The following is a 22,319-nucleotide window of genomic DNA, read 5'->3' on the forward strand; positions in this document are numbered from 1 at the left end:
GAAGACATTTGAGGGAGTTCTGTAATTTATTTGTTTGTTTTGCTCCTACCATGTTTTCATGTATAAAGCTGTAGGTTATTTATTTAAAGCAAACAAAACAACCTCTCCCCACTCCTGCTCCAGTTTGGCAGCAGTATGGGCAATACAAGATGAAGCCTCTCTCCCTGAGCAGCTCTCTCGTTCTTCATCCCTCGTGGCTTGCTTCCTCTCCCTCCCGCGTAGCCCCATTGCCCCTCATTCTCCCCCTTTCCCTGTCTGCCTCTGGTTTGGGGCAGAGTTTCAGGCAGCTGTGGTTATCTGAAAATTAATTTCAAGAACCAAATACTTCTAGAAGGGCACAAGTTATTTAAGAGAGCTGATTACCCATATGGAAATGAGGTAATTATCTAAGCTTTAGATGACACGTTTTCAAAACTGGCTGCTAAAATTGTTTGCACAAGGTTATGTAGACATAACCTTCATATGCACATCGAACACAGGTACTGTATTGTCTGCCTGATCTGTGTATACTACCCTAGGGCCTTCAAATATCAGAAGTAAGCAAACTCAGAATTTCAGGCAGCAGTCAATTATTGTTAGTTCTGCAGCAATACTAAAGACAGATCTTGAAAAGCTGCTGTCTAGCTGTTAACTTCCACAAAACCTATTTCTCAGACCTGCTCTACAACCAACTGATAAATTTGGGTATCTATTGCAAGTGAATAACAAAATGGATGACCTGTATGGTTTAAAAATTAAATAATAAAAGCTCTTTGTGACCTGTATTTAAGCAAGCCGCAACATGGACATTTTGCTTCATTTTTTTCCCCCATATTTTTCTTAATAAAAAAGTGTTTTGAAATTTAGTACTGTATCTATTGTGCACTTAAAGACACACAAGTGAACGTCTGTGTGTGCTTTGTAGCAAGCAGTGTTACTTAGTGCGAGATGTGAATGCCTCATACGCTGCAGGATTCGGTCCGTTGATCAGACAGCTCTTATTTGAACTGGCTGAGGGAAAAGCTAAACAAAGTCATCCCCCTCCATTAAAATGTTGTTTTGGGGGAAGCAGTAATTGGAAAGTTATTGCCAGAGGTATTTTAAACACGGCATGTTTGCACTGGAGTTAAAGATTATATGACCCAGACAAAATAGTTTTGAAGTGTTCTGTGTCATAATAAAAAGATTCTGCATTTTCCATTTTCTCCCTTCCACTGCTCTTCAAACACTTCTTTTGAAATACAGTAAATACTAAGATTAAGTGATTTCATAAAACCTTAGGATTATAGTGCTTTTGCTCAGCATCTAAAGATCAGAGGTTACATGTGTGTATTTGGCATTTCTTCTTGCAGCATTAAAAAAAGGTTGACTTGGAACTGATTATAGGAGGCAAACTGAAACCAGGATCAAAATAATGCAAAGCTGTGATCTAGGCCATAAGGACTCGTGGTTTTTTTTTTTTTTAATGTATTTTCTTTGATACTAACATTTGATTTCTGGAATAGAGCAACTCAGGGCTCAGACTTTTGGCTGCATCTTTTTAGATTTAGAATATACAAGAAATGTTGACATAGCAGCATACTGCGTTTAGAGCAAATAACCTCAGTGAATCTGCAATCAATGTGTATGCACAGTCAGACTGGGTTAAAATAAGAATAAAAGATACCTGAAGCCAGAGAAGGAGGTCAAAAGCAATTTTTTTAGGTCTGTCTTCTGAACTATAAGAAAAATTATATTTATCACTTACATACTTATGTTTTAAAAGTACTTTACAAGCAAGTCTCCCAGTTGTTTGTTTCCATTTTATAGATGCAGGGACTTAGGGAAGTTGATTTTGACAGGTGTTGCAGATTTTTAACATCCCTCACAGCTGTCCAGAGGTGACTTGCCTAAGATCACATGGTTGTTTAGTGGCAGAACTTATAGTCCTGGGTTTTAGACCATGCAAGGAACCTAAGAAGTCAGAGCCCAAGCACTGCATTAGCTCTTGGTATCTAATGACCGTGCAGCGAAAATCCAAACTTTTTATTAAAAATAAAGCTGTACTTAAACACTTCTGTTTATTTTAGGGTATGTGATCATATCACTAATAGCTGAGTACACATGCTAACAGTAAAGGAGCATGCTATTACAGGTTTTCTCTGGTTTCTGAAGTGCTCAAATATAAAAAAGTGTCTTGAAACTATGAGAGGATAAATAATGTTGTGGGTTTTGTGGACCCAGGTTTAAAAAACGAGTGGGAAACCCTAAAAGGAAAATCTGGACTACAGTTGCAGGAAGCTGAAGATAGAGTGGAATGACTTAGGATTTTTAAACAGGTCAGGTTTTATCAATGCAAAAAGTTTTTGTAATGTTAGAAATTAAATAACTCATTTAATTTTACAGTGTAAAATAACTGCAGAGCAACAAGCCTAGTTTCCACTCAATAAATTGTAAATGATCTTAGGTATAATATACAGAAAGCAAGAAAATGCTAACACAACCTCTAATGCAGTAAAACAACCTTGACAGGACTGCTTCCTTTTAAATATAAACCTTCTTATTTTCAAACAGTTCATCTCAAATACACCTAACCCACTGCCTTAATATTTTGGGGCTCCTAATATTCAGGTACGTGAACGTGCATAGCCAGTGTCTTAAAAAATCAGCTACTACACAAGCATGGTCACATATCCATGGCAAAGATCAATCTCCTGATGTTTCAGGGACTGACCTTCATGAAGCAGTTGCTGTGGTGAGATAAAGCGTCGCTTGATAAATTCGTATGGGGTCCAATGTCGCTGCGGAGATTTATCAGTTTATACAAGCTGAGAATTTGGCCTGCGGTATCCAACTCTATAGGCAAAATGGTTGCATACTGCAGCTATATTACTTCTGCCACAGACATAGCTCTAAACTTGCACCTCCTACTGATATCAGTATGCCAGCTTAATTTTTACTTTGAAAAAGCAGTAATGGTTGTTCAGCTAAAATGAGCTGTGAAAATGGAGAGAACCACTGCATCACACTATCTAGCTTTCTCAGAAAGCCAGAATACAGACCAGCTTATCAAAAGCTGATTTTGGCCCAGTTAGAGACCTAAACCAGGATCATTTGCCGTATATTAAATACGGTTATGTTAGAGGTAGAAAGGGGTGCATAATCTTGGGTGCCAACATGGATAACCTTAAAAATTTGAGTTCTCATTGCAGTTCCAGTGCAAAGCACCAGTAACTCTATAATTTATGTTTGATCTTCTAAAGTACATCCTGCAGCTGGCGGTTTGCTGGATTAGCTAATCATTTAGTTTCAGTATTTCTGGTTCAGTTCTTTAAAGCTCTGAGATTTCTTGGACATTGCTTGGCTTAGGTACTGTTCTTGCAGGGTTACTAATGAGAACTCTGCTTTGGAGCTTATAACAGTGTAACAGCAAACCAGCATTAGAGGAGGGAGTCTGCAGAGGAAAGAGAGGGATCTCTGTGCCTCACTCAAGCTACTAATCAGCCTTGCAAAACTTTAAATCGAGATATCCTGAGATGGGAGAGGGGTCAGAGAAGTGAAGGTGACATTTCAATTCATTCCTAAAAAGCCAAGCAAGGTCTGCTGCTTGATAAAAGATTGGGAACAACGAGATCCGTAATACCAGTTGCGGGCTCTGAACTCATTCATTCCTATTAGAATAAAATTCTCAACACTGAAATGAGAACGGTATTGGGGAATTAAAACAGAGCAAAACACTCAATGAACACAAGTATTTTTGCCGTTTAAGTGTTGGGCTTAGATTCCTTTCCCAGGAGAAGAGAGCATTCGCTGCTCTGGCTGTCACTGAGGGCTAAGAGGAGCCTGGGCTAATAAATCTTCAGATACACCATTCTCTCCGTTGTTAACTTTAGATTCCCCTACCAGCAGCGTGATCATAGATGTGCCTCAAAGCAAGCATGCATGCACAGAACCAGCCTAGGCACAGCCTTGACCTTTTCTAAATTTGGGAAATCTTGTGGCTGCTGATCAAAGAGGAAGAGAAATATTTATAAAATAAGACAGCTTGCTTTTTTGAAAGGATTCGAACCAGATAAAATGAAAATAATCGTGGCTGGAATGGGCTTCTTTCCTCTACGCATTCTGGTTTCCTGCGACCCACCTCCACCCTTTCTCTCTCCAGAAGTGATTCATGTGGGAGTAGCTCTTTGTGAAGATCTACCGATAAAGTTATGGCAGCTATCCAAAGACATTCATGGCTCCTGGCAATCTATTTTCCTTTAACATAATTATATCCTTGTGGGGGATAAATCTAGGAGAAGATTAAAAAAAAAAAAAAGGCATTTCAGCGTTGGAGGAAAAAATCGGATTTTAGTCTGCTGCATTGTCGTGCGATGGTGCTCTGTTTCTCATGTCCCAATTAATTGGTAATGGGGAAATTGTTTCAGAAATGACTATCTCTGTGGTTAACCTTGAGTGCACAAGGGTGGGGGCTGGTGTATTTTTTTTTTCCAATTTATATTAATTCTGGTGTCATTCTCATTATCTTGCTCATGTTGCTAGGAGCTTCAGGAGCTAGCCTTCAGAACAATAGCTCTGCTCTTGCATTCGGACAGCCGGGAAAGCATTACTTTTGGCAGAGATTTGTGCTCCCTTTTGTGATATATTCAGGACCTAATCAAGCCTTACTGTCCATAAGTGCCTGTGTAACATAACTTGGCGAATGTTCTCCGAGCTCTGACAGGTGTATCATGCTTTAAAAAAAGATTGTACCCTTCAGATGTTGGAAATGCCGCAGAAGAAAATGTGAAAGGGCAGCATAAAATGTGAACTCTTAAAAATAGCCTCCGATGCTACCTGCGTAACTGCGTGGTATTAAGCTTGCCTACAATAACTTGCAGTTGTGGGGTTGTTCTGCAGTGGTTAGGGTTTTAATGGCATGAGAATATGTAAGTTTGCTTCTCTCTTGAGTCAGAGAAAATTACAGTCTTCCTGTGCCATCAGTTCTAATGATGTTTTTAGTTTCGTAAGAGCCAATTTTGCAACATAAATGAAGTAGGCACGTCTTTCATTTACGCCATATCAGTCTCTTAAAATACACCTTGTGTTAATGTATCTGTCTGTAATTGATGTATTGCAAATGCTGAGTGCTAGCACATAATCAGATGGCTCAGAGGTTAAAGTGCTGCTTTCTGAACTGGGAGGCCTGGGCACAATCCGGTGGTTGGAATTACTGCTAACTCTAGGCAAGATGCTATAATTTCCTTTCAGATAATATAGGAAGCCAAGGTGGCATAAAACTTGTTAGAACAGATCATACCATGAGATAAACTGCCATTCATAAAGATTTCCAGCTTTTGGCATAGGGAAATAAAATGTACGGGAAAGAAATATTAGGAAATAGACTTCTATCTCCAATCTCAACTTGATTCTTATTCCTGCGGATACTCAGAACCTGCAGTTTATTCATGTCTGTAGGTATTTATTGTCTATCTGTAGCCAGTGATTAGTGTTGAATGTTTAGCTCTTTACAAACATTGTGATTTCTGCAATGAAATGGTAAGAAATTGTGAAGTAGGCTGAAATTTAAAAATGATGTAGAGTGAATACAAGAGAAGAAGGGATTGTCTAGAATGTGTTCCAGGCCTTTTCTTTTTTCTACCCTTTTGGGTTAGAATACTCTTCTAAGGGATGTATAAAAATAGATCGGGAAAGAGAGAAGTGATTGGCCTTTACAGAACAATCCTAAGCAGATAGGGAGAGGGAGCAAAATGATCTAGGAGGGCTTACCTAGCTCTGATTTCTGTAATGCCGTGTGATTCCAGTTCCCTCTGCTCCTCCTGCAAACGTGTCCGCCGAAGCGGTGAGCTCTACCCAGATCCTCCTGACGTGGGCCGCGGTCCCCGAGTCGGAGCAGAACGGACTCGTCCTGGGTTACAAGGTACGTGCAACTGGAGTGTCATGTTTACTAGATCTTTAATGCCTTACCTAGGTATGTTTTTGCATTTGTTATTTATTATTCATCTGTTGGATATTAATATTTTCCATAACTCACCAGGAAAAGATATAGGAAGTGCGCTAGTTTTGAAAGGGGCAATCTGCTTGGTGAATATGATCTCATTTTGTATTTGGTGAAAAGGAGGAATCCAAAATGCTCAGTCCTTTTTAGCAGTACTCATGCAATATAATCATTTACTTTCTGTATTTGTATACATTTATTCTGCAGATCCTTTTTAAGGCAAGAGATTTTGACTCTGAACCAAAGAGCCAGGTAGTAAGAGGTAACCACACTCAGTCTTTCCTGCTGTCTGGCCTGCGGAAATACGTGCTCTATGAGATCCAGGTATTAGCGTTCACGCGTATTGGAGATGGAGTCCCCAGCTCTCCTGCAGTTATAGAGAGAACCAAGGATGATGGTAAGTTTATGGGATACCAAAATAAATATCCTATTTATTTCATCTTTTTTCACACCATTTTTTAGTGATACAAGTGTAGATGATAACCCAAACTAAGGCTATTTGTGTGGGGTTTTTTTTGTTTTTTTTTCAATTTTAAACTTCAAGGACTTGATCCTTACGCAGTATAACTCAGCGTGGTTCCATGGGTCATGGGCTGAGGATTTGGAAAAAACACTGAAAACCACAGCCCCTTTTTCCTCTTTCTTCGCAGCTGATCAAGGGGGGAAAAACTTCTAAAAATATTCGTACTCTGAAGATTGATGTAGACAATTTCATTTGAAGAGAATTTTTAGAGGCCAATTATGAATTCCTAGTGAAGTTCAATCATGGCTTTAAAAAAAAAAAAATGCTGCAGTTTGAATCAATAAACCAATTTGGGTCTATCTGGGCTGAACTGAGATTGGGAATTTGCAACTTCAGTAATTCAGTCTCAGTTTTTTTGCAGAAGACTAAGACACTGACCCTGGAAGATGATCGTATCAGCTTCCCTTTGTAATTCCCTCCAATGCTTCCCGTGAGCTCAGGGATTCCTGAGTGCGGTTTGATGTGTTAAAAGAACTGGAACAATCCCCCCCCCGCCCAGCCCGATTCTGTTTGAACATGACTGTGTGCTCAGAGCATTCCTGCTGGTGGATTTTTACGGAAATTTAATTCAGCTGTTAAAATGTTTTTGGCTTTGCAGACGCTAAAGTTACCTTTAGCTTCATTACCTGTTTTAGTATTCAATGAAAGATAATGTCTGTGTAAAGAGGCTGCTCCTTATTACTCCCAATGAAAATGAGCAAAGACACCAGTCTCCCTTTTTTTTGTCAAAATGTTCCCAAAAGAAATGGAATAAACACTGGTTTCCACAAACAGCTTCATTAAGGTGATTTTGTTGGCCTGAAAACACGTTCAGATCTCTGGCTTAAAACGGCACTTTGTGTGGAGCGCAGGGAAGGGGCCGGAGCCTGCGTTGTTCTGGGGAAGAGGGGCAGCAGCTCCCAGTCGTTCTGCTAGCTGTTTTCTCTGCGTATTGCCTGTGCGGTGTCTTGGCTTTCCTTTGAATGGGAACAAAGAGAAGTTACTGTTAGCAGGACTCTGCCGGGAGAAAAAAAGTGCTTGCAGAATTGCACATAGCAGAATATAATGAGAAATACTTAAAAACTGTTTGTTTAAGATAACCCCATTACAGCAGTTCCCTCCTTAAGTACATGCTGGCAAATGATACAAATTATTCTTCCATCTCCGTACTCCCGATATAAACATGTTGTGTCTCCTCTGGGCTCAACTTAATTAAAAGTATCATCAGGAGTACTGCAGGTGGAATTTGTGCTGAAGGGGAAATTTTGCGGATGCAAATTTATGAATTAGCATCTCCTCACCTTGTGAACCTGGGATGGTCAGTACAGCCACCAGCCACCGTCTGCATTAAAGTGCCTCTAACCTGCCTCAGGTTCTCCTGCTCAGACAGAAGTGTTTAAAATGCACATGCAAAATCACAAGGCAGTTGGAAGCTGGGGCAGATGACACAGAGAAGGAATATTATTCAGTTTCAACAGGTATGAAGCGGATGAAACCGACACATAATTCTCTCTGTAAAGGCAGCTCAGTGACTCAGACTCACTTCATAGTCTGTAATCAGTTATCTGGTGCCAAGGCGAGGAGGTAACGCGGCTGGCTCACGGGGACTCCCCGCTACACTGCTAGGAGATAATTCTCACGGAGGTCACAACTCATTTGTCAGAGCATCCCACTAAAGTCATTTTACAGGAGCAGTAAAACACTCTAGGTTGCCCTGTTTCTGTCTTGTGTTTGGTGTTCATGGGTGCTGGAGGCTTTTGGCCACAGAGTTCCCCAGAATAAATGTGTATTACGGAGGGGTGTAGGTGCTCCTGACCATCCATTTATTACTGGTGAGATACAGCTCCGGCTGCCTTCTGCACAAGTGGGCAGAGAACCTGTAATCCCTCTGATGGGTAATGCCCGCTGGTCGATCTCTGTCTTCCTTTGCAGCCCCCGGGCCACCGGTGAGGCTGGTGTTCCCCGAGGTGAGGCTGACGTCGGTGCGGATCGTCTGGCAGCCGCCGGAGGAGCCCAACGGCATTATTCTGGGTAAGGAGATGCGGCAGCAAACTCGGGGGCTGGCGAACAGGGAGAGCGCTGGCTGTCGGGTTTGCCTTCCTCTTGCTCGTAGGGTTAGAAACCACACGGAAGCAAATCCGTGGCTAAAGGAAAGAAAACACCTTGGTGTCAGCTGAGAGACGTGATGCCCTGTGGCGAGAGTAAAATTCTGCCAGGCCCCGTGGGATGTATTTCCCTGAGTCAGAACTGCATTTCATTCATGGCACTATGTCTGAATTGTCATCTTTCTTTCCATCTGGGTTTGGATTTGTAACCCATTTGGCTGGCTTTTGGGCAATTTGCCTGATAAGCTGCAGCAGGGGAGAGCTGCATTTTCCTCTCCTTCCCCCCGCTCCCCTCTGCCAGGCATGCCAAACTTTGCAGTTTCATGTGTGCTTCTGCTTTACTGCTTCCTTTGGATGATACCATCTGTCAGGTCCCAAGGAGTTATCTTGCGCTTGGCTTTCCATCAAGGGGAACAGGAACAGCCGGGGATGGTGAGAATTCATGAAAAACCTGCTTACCTTCCTTCTCCCTTACTCTTGAGTTGCCTTTCCAGTACGTACACCAGGGGTTACTTGTACTTTAAACATGAAGACATTTATAATGTAAGAATCTATTCTTGCCTCTAAAAATAAAGTAGTTAATAGTTACACAGCAATTTTGTCTTCAGAGTTCTGTGCTAATGTTAAACACATTTTATAGTGGTTCTAGCAGGCAAGGATTCATCTTAGTTCTAAAAATGGAGAAACAAAAACTCTTGCTTTTCATTTAGTTCTTGCTCTTTTAGACCCTTCTGCTTCTGATTTCACTGCCATAGTTCAAGTTTATATTTAGTCTTTTAGGAATATTCCCCACAGCGTTCATTGCTGGGGTGGAGGAGACATACTTTGATTTTTACTGTGTTGGTGGCATCCCTTTAAGTATCCCTGCATCGTGTTTAAGTCTTGAATCAAGAACTCAAACTTTCCTCAGGTGTGTAGTTTCCAGAAGTGCTCAAGAGGTGATCCTGGCACCTGAAGCAGCAGGGAAATCATCATATGTGATTCACAGGCAGCAGCTGCAGGGATTTTCTGAGCACAAGAAAGAGAGAGTTTGCATGAAACTTGGCACCAGTTAGCTGCCAGGGACAGAACCACACAGGGTATCGCTGCAGCTCAAGGAAGCCTGACGTCTGAATTGTCTTGTGTGTTTGATTTACTGCCTTTTTAAGGAGCAGTGTCCTATAAGCTTGTTCTCGGTAGAGTTTGGGATTTGAATCACAGGATGTGGTTAAGGAGGAAAAAAAAAATTCTTTCGATACAAATGATGAGAAAGTACAAATGGTACTTTGCTATCCAAACTGTGTTGCAATGTCTTACGTGGCTGCACTTTGCCTTACTTGCTGAAGCTGTAAGCTCCACAGAGTAGGAACTTTTTTATATTTACTTTGCACACTGCTTTGTGCAATATATCCCATCCTCGACTGGTTCCTGCTTGTTACCACTATGTTGATGATAAAATCATACAAGTACAGGATTGGAAGGAAAGGTGAGAGGTATCCCTTAAAGCATGCTTGACATGCATCTAAACTTTGAGAGTCCCATGTTAATCTTTCACTATTTAAATAAATTTGCAGTTAGCTTTTTTCCCCTAAACATCTAGCCTAAATATCGCATGGTGCCAGCTAAGCTGGATAGTTCTGGTCCTGCCCTCAAGGGTTATAGTTCCTTCAACCTTTCTTCTTGCACCATGTTTACCAAAATTGTCATCGTTCTTTGTTTTCCTTATTACTTTCATGTTTCTGGAAGTTTAATGCCTCACACTGATGACAACATGCCAGCAGAGCTCTGCCGCTGCTGAGACGAGGGAACTGTTGACTCCCGTGTCTTGCATAACACACTCCCGGTATCGCATCCCAGGACACTTGATACTGCCCTGATTTGACTTATTTGCAGCACTGGTGTTGTAACTAAGTAGGTTTATGACCCACTGTTAACTCCTACCCCTTTTCTGCAGTATGCTTCCAGGTCGATCGGTTCCTGTTTTATATGTACATTTAGCTTTTTCTTTGCAGGTGTGATCCTTTGCATGCTTCTTTATTGAATTTCGTCTTACTGATTCCAGACTCTCTCTACTAGTTACCAGGATCACTTTAAGTTATAGTCTTGTCCTTCAGAGGGCTTGTAACCCCTCGCGATTTGGTGTTATCCTCCAATTTTGGAAGTAGATTAGTAATTCTGTCAGCCAAGTCATTAATGAAAATATTGAACAGAACCAGACTCAGGACATATTCCCGTGAGACCTTGCTTAATACGCCCTCCCAATTTGTAAGCAAACTATTGATAACAACATTATGACTGTTTTGGTTTTTTTAATGTGTTGAATACTTTTGCTAGATTCTGTTTCTCTAGGGCCATGTGGGACCATATCAAAGCCTTACTTAAAGTTTATGTGGATCATATCTGTTATTTCCACCTGGCCAATTACCCTGTCAAAATGAAAAACAGGCTATTTTAATATTTATTATTTGTTCTAGGCAAATACATATTGGCTGTTCCTTGGCACCTTATTATCTTCATGGATGCTTATATATTGACTCATATTTTGTTCTAGGATCTTTCTGGGTACTGAAGATTAGCTTGATTTGCCCGTAACTCCTCAGGTCTTTCTTTCACTCTTTTAAAATATAAGATACCATGTTTGCCCTTCCAGAATACTTTGGGACTTCACCTGTCCTCCACAAGTTCTTGAAGATAATCACTAATTATTCAGAGCTTGCTTCAGCTGGTTACATAAGCACTCCGGGGCAAACTTCATCAGGCCTTTCTGACCTGATTACATCTAGCTTAGCTAAATATTCTTTAACCTGTTCTCTGTTCCAGCCTGCATCCCTGCTTCTATTGCTGTCAGGTTTTTGTGTTAAATATCTAGTCAATATCAACCTTTTTTCTTCTTTTTTTCATTTTTGTGGAAATGGCGCAACCGAGCTATTAGCCATTCCATTCTGTGTCATCTGCCCTGCGCTTGTCTTTATTCCAGGTAGTGGACCTGTCCTTCTTCTCTCTTCCTCTTATTTCTATTGCATTTATAAAATCTTTCTTCTGCCTTTGATGCCCTTTGTAAATTATAACTCCCTTTGCACTTTAGCCCTTCTGATTTTGTCCCTACGTGCTAGTGCTGTCTATTTATACACTCCCTTAGCAGTGTGTCCTATCTCAGCTTTTTGTGCAATTCGGTTTTGATTTTGAGGTCATCAGTGAGCTCTGAATGCAAACATATTGGGCTCTTAACATCTTTTGTCTGCATAGGGATGGTTGAACCTTTTTTGTCTCTTTTTAAACTGTCTACTAACCTGAATTCCTTTTTCCCTTAGAATTCCTTCGCAGGGGACTTTACCTGCCAATTCCCCAAGTCTACCTTCTGGAAGTCCGTTGTCTTTATTGAACAATTCTCACTCCTCTGTTTCTTTGATAGTAGAAGAATTGAGGTTCATGGAGGAAGTCGTTAGGTGCCAATGTCAGAGAGAAACAAGTAAAAATTACTCCTGCTGGGTTCTTCTGTAATCTTTCCTAAGAAGAGTGGAGTACTTCAAAGAATAGATGATAAACAATGTAGCATTTTAAGTAAAGGTGACAAGTTTGTTTCTTTTCCTGCACACCTCTGCATCTTATTACTGTAATGAACTTTCAAAGTAAAATCGTAAACATCACAGGCAAGTGCACTGAAGTAGAATTACTGGAAAAAAGAAGTTAGCATAATTTTGCAGTGTGCCCTGTTATTCACTGGTGGGGCTGGAAAGAAAAAACACCTGCTTTGCAAGAGCAACAGCTATTCAGAGCCTTTGAACCAACGTTCCTGCTCTGCTAGCTTTGTCCTCTGAGTATACAAGCACCTTTGCAGCTAACATTTTTGTAATCTATATCAAAACATGTTCTAGCATTTCAGAGTGAGATTAGCAGGATGAAATACTGGCAGGCACCAAGAGAGAAAACTACCTGTTTGTTTGTTTGTTTAAATATTTTACTGTGGAGGCCTGCTGGGCATTTCCCCTTTGGGGAATGTTACAGTAACCATCTGAGCCTTAACTCTATCTTCTTTGCAGCAGTCCATCCACCTAGCACCCAACGTAGCTCCTTTAAATACTACTGAAGGAAAATGACATGTTACTGTGCATGCGCGCGCTTCTCTGAGAGCTCTCCCTGAAAACGAGAGCTCATTCGACATCTTTCCAGGCCCTGGTTAGTATTCCTCATGGTATTCTTGTATTTAACGTTTACCTGAAGCTTATTGCAAAAGAGCGTAAGAACTCCACTGAGAATTAGAACCAAAATTGGATGTAATTCCTGTTTGCAAATTCATATTTTGATCCCGGACTGCATTTGCACATCCGCTGGCCCCTAAACAGATAAGCAGTAAAATCAACAAACCGGATTGCTGCTCCGCTAGGCAGACCATAACCTCCCAATCTCATTTGGCTTTCCCTAAGTTCTGTGACAAATTAATAAGTGTTTGTATCTCTGGTGCATCATGGCCTGCATGAACGGGTGCTGTCAGTCCTGCAGGGCTTTGTATGGTGATGAGCTTGAAAGCTTTTTTATATTCATGGTGTGTTGTCATCTTCCTGCCTGTTTGCTTTGGGGAATCCAGTGGTTGTGTTGCAGTGACCTAACATTTAACAGGCAGTTCAAACTGTTGCCTTTTATTGAGTTCAGAAAGCACAGCTCTTGAAGCTGCTTGCAGTTGTGCAAAAAATATTTTAAAAGATGCTAATGCAGAAAATAAGCCGTGTTTCAATGAATAAATAAACTCCAAAGGAGTTGATCTTTCAGGCTTTTTTATGCTAGTTTGGCCTGGTCAATGGCAAGACTCCCAGTAACAGAAGAGATTTGGGATCTAATGCTATATATTTAAAAAAAAAAAGTAGAAAAATGAAGAAAACACCATGAATTCTTCTGATCGATCATCGAGAGGATTAATGTTCTGTAATATATTCCTCTCCCCAAAGAGTTTGCTCTGGTCACCTTTTAAAGATTTTACTTTCACTCATAGCCCTTGATTTCTTATCTAAAGCACATCTCATCCTAATCCAGTAAGGGAAGGAGCTTCCCAGTGCCGGCTGCTCCCGTCGCAGACAGCCGTGTTGGGTTTTCTGCTGTGCAGACTGCTCACGCTCCATTTGAAAAGTAGATAATTTCTCTGTACTTCTAGTGGCATTTCCTGAATCTCCTTGCTCTGCTACTGAGAAACACCCATTTAGCTCCTAGCCGAAATTCATTCTGCGCCCGTTTATACCATTTGCCCTATGTCAGCGTTGTCTTTTGTAGTCGTTCTCTTCCCTCCCTGGTGTATTTTACCTCCTCGACGTGTTTGTAGACAGCAATCGCATCCCCTGTGAGTCTTTACTGGCCAGACTAACCAGCCAAGCTCCCTGAACCCCTCTCATAAAGACACCTCTTTGTACCAGTTCCACTTCATGTAATTTGTCTCTCATCCCCCCTTAAGTTTTTCTTATACTTCACCTACCTTAAATTTATGCTGTAATCTTTCCTGACAGATTTCTGTGACTTTCTCTGTTACTTTTGAGTGTCCTTTTTCAACTGCTGCAGCTTTTATAACTGCAGTCGCATTTCTTGCCTCTTATAGCCCTCGAGCATACATTAATTTCTCTTTGAATGCTTTCCATTTACCTCTGTTGATTTGGCTTGTTTGATTTCACCCAACATTTCCTGCCTTCTTCCATCCTTTGTTGCTGATGCATCAACGTAATAATTTTATCTTTTTGATCTTGTCTTAGCCCTAATTATTATCCAAGCTGTGCCTTAAGAACTGTCTTGTGTGTCACTCAGAAACAAGAAAAGCACTGCTGTTTATGACGGAATGTATGTTGACTGCCCCAAATTGTCTAATCGGAGAGAGTGATCTAGGAGATCAAAATTAAGGTACTGAGTATCTCTCAAGTGGCTTGTAGGTAGCAATAAGTTAGCTGGGTTCAGCTGCAGAGGTTTCATATGTACCTTTGAATCAGACTGAGGGAAATGTAAAGGTGAAGTGTCTGGTTGTGTAAAGTTTTCCCAAGATACTCAAGAAAATAGATATTTTCCTAGACTGTCAGCCAACACAGCAGATGTAGCAAAGGACAGTGAGGGCTGATGCTTTTTTCACAGAAGTGCCCTGAAAGCGATTTTGTGTAGCCTGTGCAGTGATTTCCTCTTTCTCAGGGCTAAATTAGTTTTTACACTAGCCAAAGATTCACTCTTGTATAAGTTATTGCAATGGCCTAGATACGTATGTGTTCCTTTGATTAATCCGTGCATGTTTGTAATTGGTTTTCCAGCATGAGTACCACCATTTAGCAGTAAATAGTTATCTTTCTATTCCCTCCTTACATTTTAACTACACTTTCTATTTTAAAAGGTTTAGAAAAGAGAGGAAATTGTTCAACAATGATATCTCCCAGATAACATACTTATCTTTTAATAACTAGATAAATCAAGTTTGCTATTCTTTTAATATTCTGTGTTTCCCTCCAGGTCTTATTCTTTACATCTTATGTCCCCTTATCAAACTTCTGTTGCTGTCTTAGTTGCTCTTCCTTCATCTTTCCTACTGCTGTAAAATTTTCCCCAGTGCCTTTCTTTTACTATTTTTCCTTTTTATTGAGATCCCACGCCTGGGTTTTCACTTCCACTTTCTGCACATCTGTATAAAGGGGAAAGATCATAATGTATCCCTTTCTTTTCCCCTTTGCTATACGTCTTTCTGTGGACCTTAAAAAAGAGAATTAAAATGCTATAGCATTAAAGATACAAAAATACAAAAATGGTGAAGTATATGGGACCAGTAATGGGAGAGTTGGTGCAGGGGATAAAAGGAGGTAGTTTGCAGGTGGAAAAATGTGATTGTCAAAGTTGAAGGCTGTAAGACTTTGCCAGGCTCTAAGCATGCTCAGTAGCTCTGAAAATCAAGCCACTTTTTATCTGGGAATCTAACACTAACCACCCAGCTGAGAAGATGTTATTCGAAGACTATGTCTGGCACACGCACTGCCCGGTCGCTTCTAGAGGTGCCTGTGCCATCCAGCTTGTTCCATGTAAGGTAGCTGTGGCCCACATTCCCTAACAGCTTCTGAAGAAAAAAAGATAAGGAAGTGCTAATGAATCGTTAACGCCACTGCCAGAGTCAGCACACAAAGCTAACGCCATCTGTATCCCAGTTAAATTCTAGTGTTCCTCAGAGAATACCCACAGCACACGAGTGCGGCATTTACTCTAGGGAGTGCATGAACTGTGTGTGTGTCTTTTCTGTGCGTGGGTTTGTGCCAATTGTTGCATACTCACAGAGGAAAAGAAATGCCATTGATTTTGTCTAGTAACCACAGGGAAGATAAAATTCTGAGTTTTCATACACCAGTCTTCATGAATGAAGCACTCCAGGTTCAGCTCTCCTGTTCTTGTTACAGCCAAGAGTTGGTGGGAGTTCAAATTCTGGTTGGGATATTAATTCCAAGAGGAAGAAATGGTGTCGGGTGTCTGCAGACCCCTTTGTAGTTCAGAGGATGAGCAGAGGGTTGGCAGAACCACGGCATGCCTCAATTCAGCTGTTTTGATTTGGATTTGTTGGCTGCCCTCTGTCCTCTGTAACTTCATGAAGCATTTAATCATACCACTGCATTCAGCTTGGGCAGTGAAGCCCCACACCAGCTCTGTTATTAATTGATTTTGGAAGTTAGCAGCTGGACTGAAGGTTACCAATGAGCTCCAGAAGCGAGAGCCTGATTCAATTGCTCGTTCTACAGAATGGGTTTGAACATTTGGCAGGTCCTCTTTGGGGGGCAGTTGTTGTTAGTGGTGCGTGAGAGCTCTGCAAGCCCTACTTTGCACAGTTGGATCATTAATAATACATGATAAACTGTAAACTCATAATTGTCAGGCAGGTTTGACTGGAGATTATTGTTTACAGTCATCAACAAAATTGATTATTAAATGGTGCGTGGTTCAAGCAGGACCTCGAAGCTTGCGGGCTTCTTCCTTGGGCTGCAGACAAGGGCAGTAATGTTGAATGACGAAGCAAGGATGCTTTTATTGGCAGTTCCCACATTCACTGTACAGTTACAGATGAGCAGGAAAGCTGAGAAAAAGGCAACTGCAAAAAGCAGAGGCAAGCGTTCACTCGGGTGGTATGAATGCTGTATAGTGTGGGCAATCCAACTGCTCTGCAGCTGAAAACCTTCTAGCTTCATTCAGTGCTGAAACTGTATGAGAGGGGAGAATAGTGCACAAGTATATATATTTATGCATGCGTCTGTGTTGGGTGGAAAGCTGAAATAGCAAGCGTTTTCTTGAACTAGCTCAGCCGGATGAGAGTAATTGCACAAACTCTGTTTGCTCCTCCACCTTTTCTTGAGGTATTAGTATGCTCAGGAAAGATTAAACTGTTTTGGTACCTTGTTTGTATGAAGGATGGAGAATGAAATAAGTTTCATGGCGGATAATATTCAGTAGACCCTTCGGTTCGTCGCAGTGTGTGTAATTTCCCCCATAAGGGACTGCCTCTGACTGGGGAAGGGCTGATATAAAGCAGAGTTGTAAAGCATTAAAGGAAGCAAATTATTTTGTTCTGGTCTCGGGTAAATAAGTAATTATGATAAACTAGTAGCTTTGGTGCTCTTTTCTCCCTGCCGGAAAACTATGAAACAATCCTAACCCTTTTACTCTCTTTTGTTGGTGCTGTGATTTCAGGATATCAAATTGCCTACCGCCTGGCCAGCAGCAGCCCTAACAAGTTCACAACGGTGGAAGTTGGCTCGACAGTCAGGCAGTTTACTGCTACAGATCTCACCCCTGAGTCAGCATACATCTTTCGGACATCTGCCAAGACCAGGCAGGGCTGGGGGGAGCCGCTGGAAGCCACGGTGATCACTACAGAAAAACGAGGTAATGCTTGCAGCCACAGGTTGAGGTACTCCCTGTTACATGCCTTGGAGCCTGGGCTGCGCTTAAGGGAATTTTAAAAGCAGGCTACAGCCTGTGTACCTCCTCCTCCTCACCCCATAAACCTGCCCCTAAACCATAGCAACCTCATGATTTTAGAAACCTGGTGAGCAAGACGGACTTTTATGAGGCAAATTTCTCCTAAGCTGCCAGGCTGTTGGAGATTGATTTTTCCGTCAGCCACTATATTAGCCATATGCGGCCTCCTTCTGCAGTCAGATCTTTTCTTTCAGCTCTCTCATCTTCTAGAAAGTTTGCAGTCTTGACAAAGAAAGTGATGGATTTAATTATATTGGTTAGGGAAGCCAAAATGAGAGCAGGTGGTATCGCAGGATTTCTCCACACAGATCCTTCATTGCACCCCACTTCTGACCTAATGTGCTGGTAATTACTCTGTCCTTTCACTGCCGTACACTCTAGCAGAGCATTTACATCTGGATTGCCTAGAATTTTTCTGCTTCTTGCATCAGCCACAAAATGGTTATTCACATTTTGAATCCTCAATCAAATTCTGTTCTGTAGGGAAACTACTTGAAGAAAACGGGAGTTATATGTGTGTAAATGAATCCAGATGCTTAAATACCAAACACATCAAAATGTGACAGACATAAGGTATTACAGAATCTGGTCTGCGCTGTTATTTTTTGCTGGTGCTTTGGCTCAAGAAATGGCTTGACTATCCAGTCTTAGACTGAATCTGCAGAGCTGCTGGTTAGAAAATTTGTATTTTGTATTTGTAAATGAAGAATTTTTTCATTTGGAACTAAAATAGAATGTATTGGCAGAGAACAGAAGTGTGAGCTTTCCTCTGGACTTGTACCATATGCCATGTTCCACTGCAGAGCAGGTATCTCATCTCTTGAGCTGGCAAAGTCAAAACTAGCCAGGATGATGTTAATAGCATCAGTCTCTTGTGCACTGTTGGACTTGGTGCCACCCTGGCCCGTTGTGTTTTCTGGGTATTGATCTTTAAGAAAACTTCACCCTCAAAAATTACAGCCGTGCAACCTCTGTGATTTATAAAAATCACAGTTCAGGGAGAAGTGTACTTCAGCAGATACCTAGAGCAGCCCCCCATAGACATCTTTCAACTATTGTTCGCACTTTTGTTTGAGCTTGTGTGCCTGGGTCCTGGCTCTTCCCTCAGTCTTGCAGTATAATACAACAAATTATATTTACTTTTTAGTTCTTAAAATGTCACTACACGGCGACCTCTCATTTTAAGTCCTTTCAACATTAATGCGACAGCAAGGATTTTCCATGCTTGTCTGTCACACTGTTTGCCCATAAGGTCTTCCTTATTGTGTTGCTGTAACACTGCTTAAAAAAAAGAAGCCATTGGCCTGTTATTCAGCCACCAACAGGGAAGATCAGTGGGGTGCATTTCAGCTACCTTCGCCCTGTCTGGTTGGTGTTAAAATTCCCGCTCTCCAGGTCAGGTGCAGCCTTCCCAGTGCATAGTAGTGCAGTCCTCAGAGAAAGAATCTCTAGAACTGTATTGGGAAACTTAAAGTGCCTCCACTAAAGATACTGTCCATCAGACAGATTTATCAGCTCAAGTTTCTTCCACCCTTGTCTGATTGCTGTCAAAGTAGAAGTTTAAAACATCCCAACATGTGAAAGTTTCCAAAAAACCCAACAGGCCCAACAAAGTGTACGGTGGAAGCTCGGAGCACAGAGGAGCCTCTCCTTTTCAATAAAATGTGCTCAGATTTCCCAGGCCACGCGCAGGCTGTTGCTGGATACACAATAGCTCACTGCAGAACTGCCAGCTCCACCACGAGAACAATGATCCCTTGTTGCTATCAATCCTTTAGGGTTATCTTGAATAGGCAAGTCATAATGTAAAATGAACCCTTTTTCTTTTTGATGGATGGCTGTACTGTGTCTGTACGCATGCTATGAACTGAGTCCCAAGGCTCTGAGAGTTGACTGAAGTGGTCCCATATGTGGGGTGGAGAGAGAAAAATGTGTAACCTCACATCGGCAAGATTGATACGAGGACATGATAATGAAATTTATCCAGTGCAGCCCTTCTGGTAACAAGTAAATAAATAAACAAACAAACCCAGGACTTATTTACACAACGATAAATATTCCAGAGTGAAAAAAAAATATTTACTTTTCATTAATAAAAATGCATTTAAAATCCTTGTAGTACTTGATAGTAAGGTAGGCAGGCAGTGAAATTGGTTACTTCTGTCCATTTAATTTCTTGAATAATCCCAAATAAAACTTTGGATTTTACAATGATGCCTGTGATTTACAGATTCCCAAGCTGGATTGTAGCTATGCTCTCTGGAGATCTTTCTGCAGTACTTTGAATCTACATAATGGCCTGGTACCCTTTAGAATAGTTAGCACCAGGGATCAGGGCAGAATTGAGTCAGATGGTGTTCTGTACCTAAATGTAGCAAGAAATTGCCACATCTGCCCTTAAAAGGGATCCATGGAGTCATATGGCCTGGCCATACATTCCTGCATGAACAACTCACTGTGGCATTTGCTTGTGGCTAAACCCCCACAAATAAACTCTCTATAGTAATGGTTTTGTACAAACAGTCAGGAAATATATCTCACAGTACGGGAGATTTTAAGATCTCGCATTAGCAGCAGACAGAAGCCCAGTCATGGGAGACTGACTGCAAGATCTGACCTGCCCAAAACTGCAAGCTGGATAAAGCTTATCAGCAAAGAGTATTAAATCCCCGCAAGACACTCACTTCCCCTGATAGAATAGCCCTGAATACCTGTCTCAGCCTGTCAGTGTAAGGCATTGACCTTTTGCATTGTACTCTGGATCGCATGCTGCTGGCACTGAGGGCTTCCTACAGCTAATAGCTTACAAATCTTTTGGCACTGATGTCAGCAAGAGTGTGCTGCAGAGAAATACCAGAACATACAGGGAATGTTTTTAGGGGGTGGCACGGAAATGGAGTGCTCGCCCTACAGAGCTGTGAAGAATCATGCAGTCAGAGGTATGCTTATGGAAACAAGTGCTGATGAAGTTGAATTGAATTGCTTCTCAAAGGCAAGTCACTGCAGTGTCTCCAATCAATTCCTGCTTTATTACATGCCACACATTTTAATCAGAATCAATAATCTTCATGATAAACAATTAAACAATTATTCCTCACTCTATAGAGTTTCTCTATTGAAATCGATGGACTGCAGAGACACAGTGACGGGGAAAGGAGATCTATATTGAAACGGTTAAGGACTGGCATACTCGCACCTGCATTTCCATTCCCCACCTCAATTAAAGGTGTATTGTTAATTACTCTGGGGAAGTCTCTCTCAACACTGGGACCAGCTGGTTTAACTTTGCAGTGCAAGGTCAGCCAGTGTGAAGGGAGGAAGAGGGAATGTCTGAAAGTGCAGACACTCAAACCCCAACTCTGTGTTATCTCCAGCCTGGGGTTTGGAAAGAGCAGCAGCTGCAGTGGGCTGCTCTTGGTTCCTGGTCGCTTGCCAGAGATAACTGGTGTGGGAATTCAGGATCTGCTATAACTCCCACACTTGGACTCCACTCTACACCGACCTCTTCCAACTTGTCTCTTTGTCCTCTTCATGCCACAATTGGGGAGCAGCTGGTGAAAGAGGGAGCTACATAGCACAGAATGAACTTGGCTAGCTAGAGATTGCAGGCCCCTGGCCTCAAGCAGTGAGCACAGGATAAGAACATGGACTAGTTTACAGGCAAATTCTGTCAAAAGAGCAATTGCAGCTGGAAGCACACCTGAGTTTCGTTCAAGGCTTCCTTGCTCTGGCTGCTGGTCCTACAGCTCTAATGATTTTTTCCTTAACCTGCCACTAATTTGGGCATCTTCTTCTAGAAGAGGGGATACTGAAGGTGTAGGTGTCCTCAACTTAGTTGCAATGTCTGTTTTGTGGGCTGTTAGAGAACATGGCTATTCTATGATGACCTTTTCCACAGGGAGATAAAAATCAATTTTACTGCTCTCCTTTACAGTAGGAGGCTAAGGAATGGTATGGCTTGTATCCTTCATGTGGCAAATCCACAAGTTCAATCTCCTGTGGCATTACCACCATGAAGATCCAGTTAGGCTCTTACATTTTACGTTAGCTTGAACTTCCTCTCAAGGCAGTACCAAATTATGGTTTAATTGCAGAACGACCAGCACCTCCCAGGCAGCTGATGACCCCCCAGTCTGATGTGTCATCACGGAGTCTGCAGCTGAAGTGGGTCCCTGGAAGTGATGGGTCTTCACCCATACGATACTTTACTGTACAAGTGCGAGAACTGCCAAATGGAGACTGGCAAACCTACTCCTCGTCCATCAGCCATGAGGCTACATCCTGCATTATTGAAAGGTACTGTATGATATCAGTCTGGCATAGAAATTCCAGCACAGTCCGCTTAAAATAGTTAGGAATCCAAAGCAAGCATTACTCAGCTTCACAGTCTCTTTGGGGGGATACAGGTAAATGAGGGTCACTTGTCTCATTCTGGAGACGGTGCTAGGAACAGAAGTTCAGAGTTTTCCTGAAGGTCATGCAACATATCTAATTAAAGTTGGATTGGAATGGACATTTTTCAAGCCCTTCCTAAAAGCTCAGCATGCTAGATAATGCTACGCAGACTAAACCCATATCTAGCTATGTAATGCTCTGGAAAATACAACTAGTTAAAAATCCTTTCAGTAGTGACTGATGTTACAATCCACTCTCATTGCTGCATTGCAATTATCTCTATATGAACTCTTCCAGATGAAATGAGAACCATTTTTATCTGTATTTTCTATACTGAAGTTTATAGATAGCATCAGAATGTTTAAGCTTTGTTATTCAGCCTTCATTATATCCTCAGTGATGCTCTTGTAATTAA

At 41.6% G+C, this 22,319-nt stretch overlaps 1 protein-coding gene across 1 annotated transcript in view; it reads left to right on the top strand.

Moving 5' to 3' along the window:
• Positions 1-22,319, top strand: part of SDK1 (sidekick cell adhesion molecule 1) — a 432,196-nt gene that overhangs the window by 348,253 nt on the left and 61,624 nt on the right. Inside the window, exons 26-30 of the mRNA XM_067306719.1 lie at positions 5,763-5,878; positions 6,164-6,353; positions 8,391-8,489; positions 17,219-17,413; positions 21,604-21,805. Of these exons, the coding sequence (XP_067162820.1) occupies positions 5,763-5,878; positions 6,164-6,353; positions 8,391-8,489; positions 17,219-17,413; positions 21,604-21,805 (802 nt within the window). The remainder of the gene's footprint in view (positions 1-5,762; positions 5,879-6,163; positions 6,354-8,390; positions 8,490-17,218; positions 17,414-21,603; positions 21,806-22,319) is intronic.

This window comes from Apteryx mantelli, chromosome 16, assembly GCF_036417845.1.
Source record: "Apteryx mantelli isolate bAptMan1 chromosome 16, bAptMan1.hap1, whole genome shotgun sequence".
Classification (NCBI taxonomy): Eukaryota; Metazoa; Chordata; class Aves; order Apterygiformes; family Apterygidae; genus Apteryx; species Apteryx mantelli.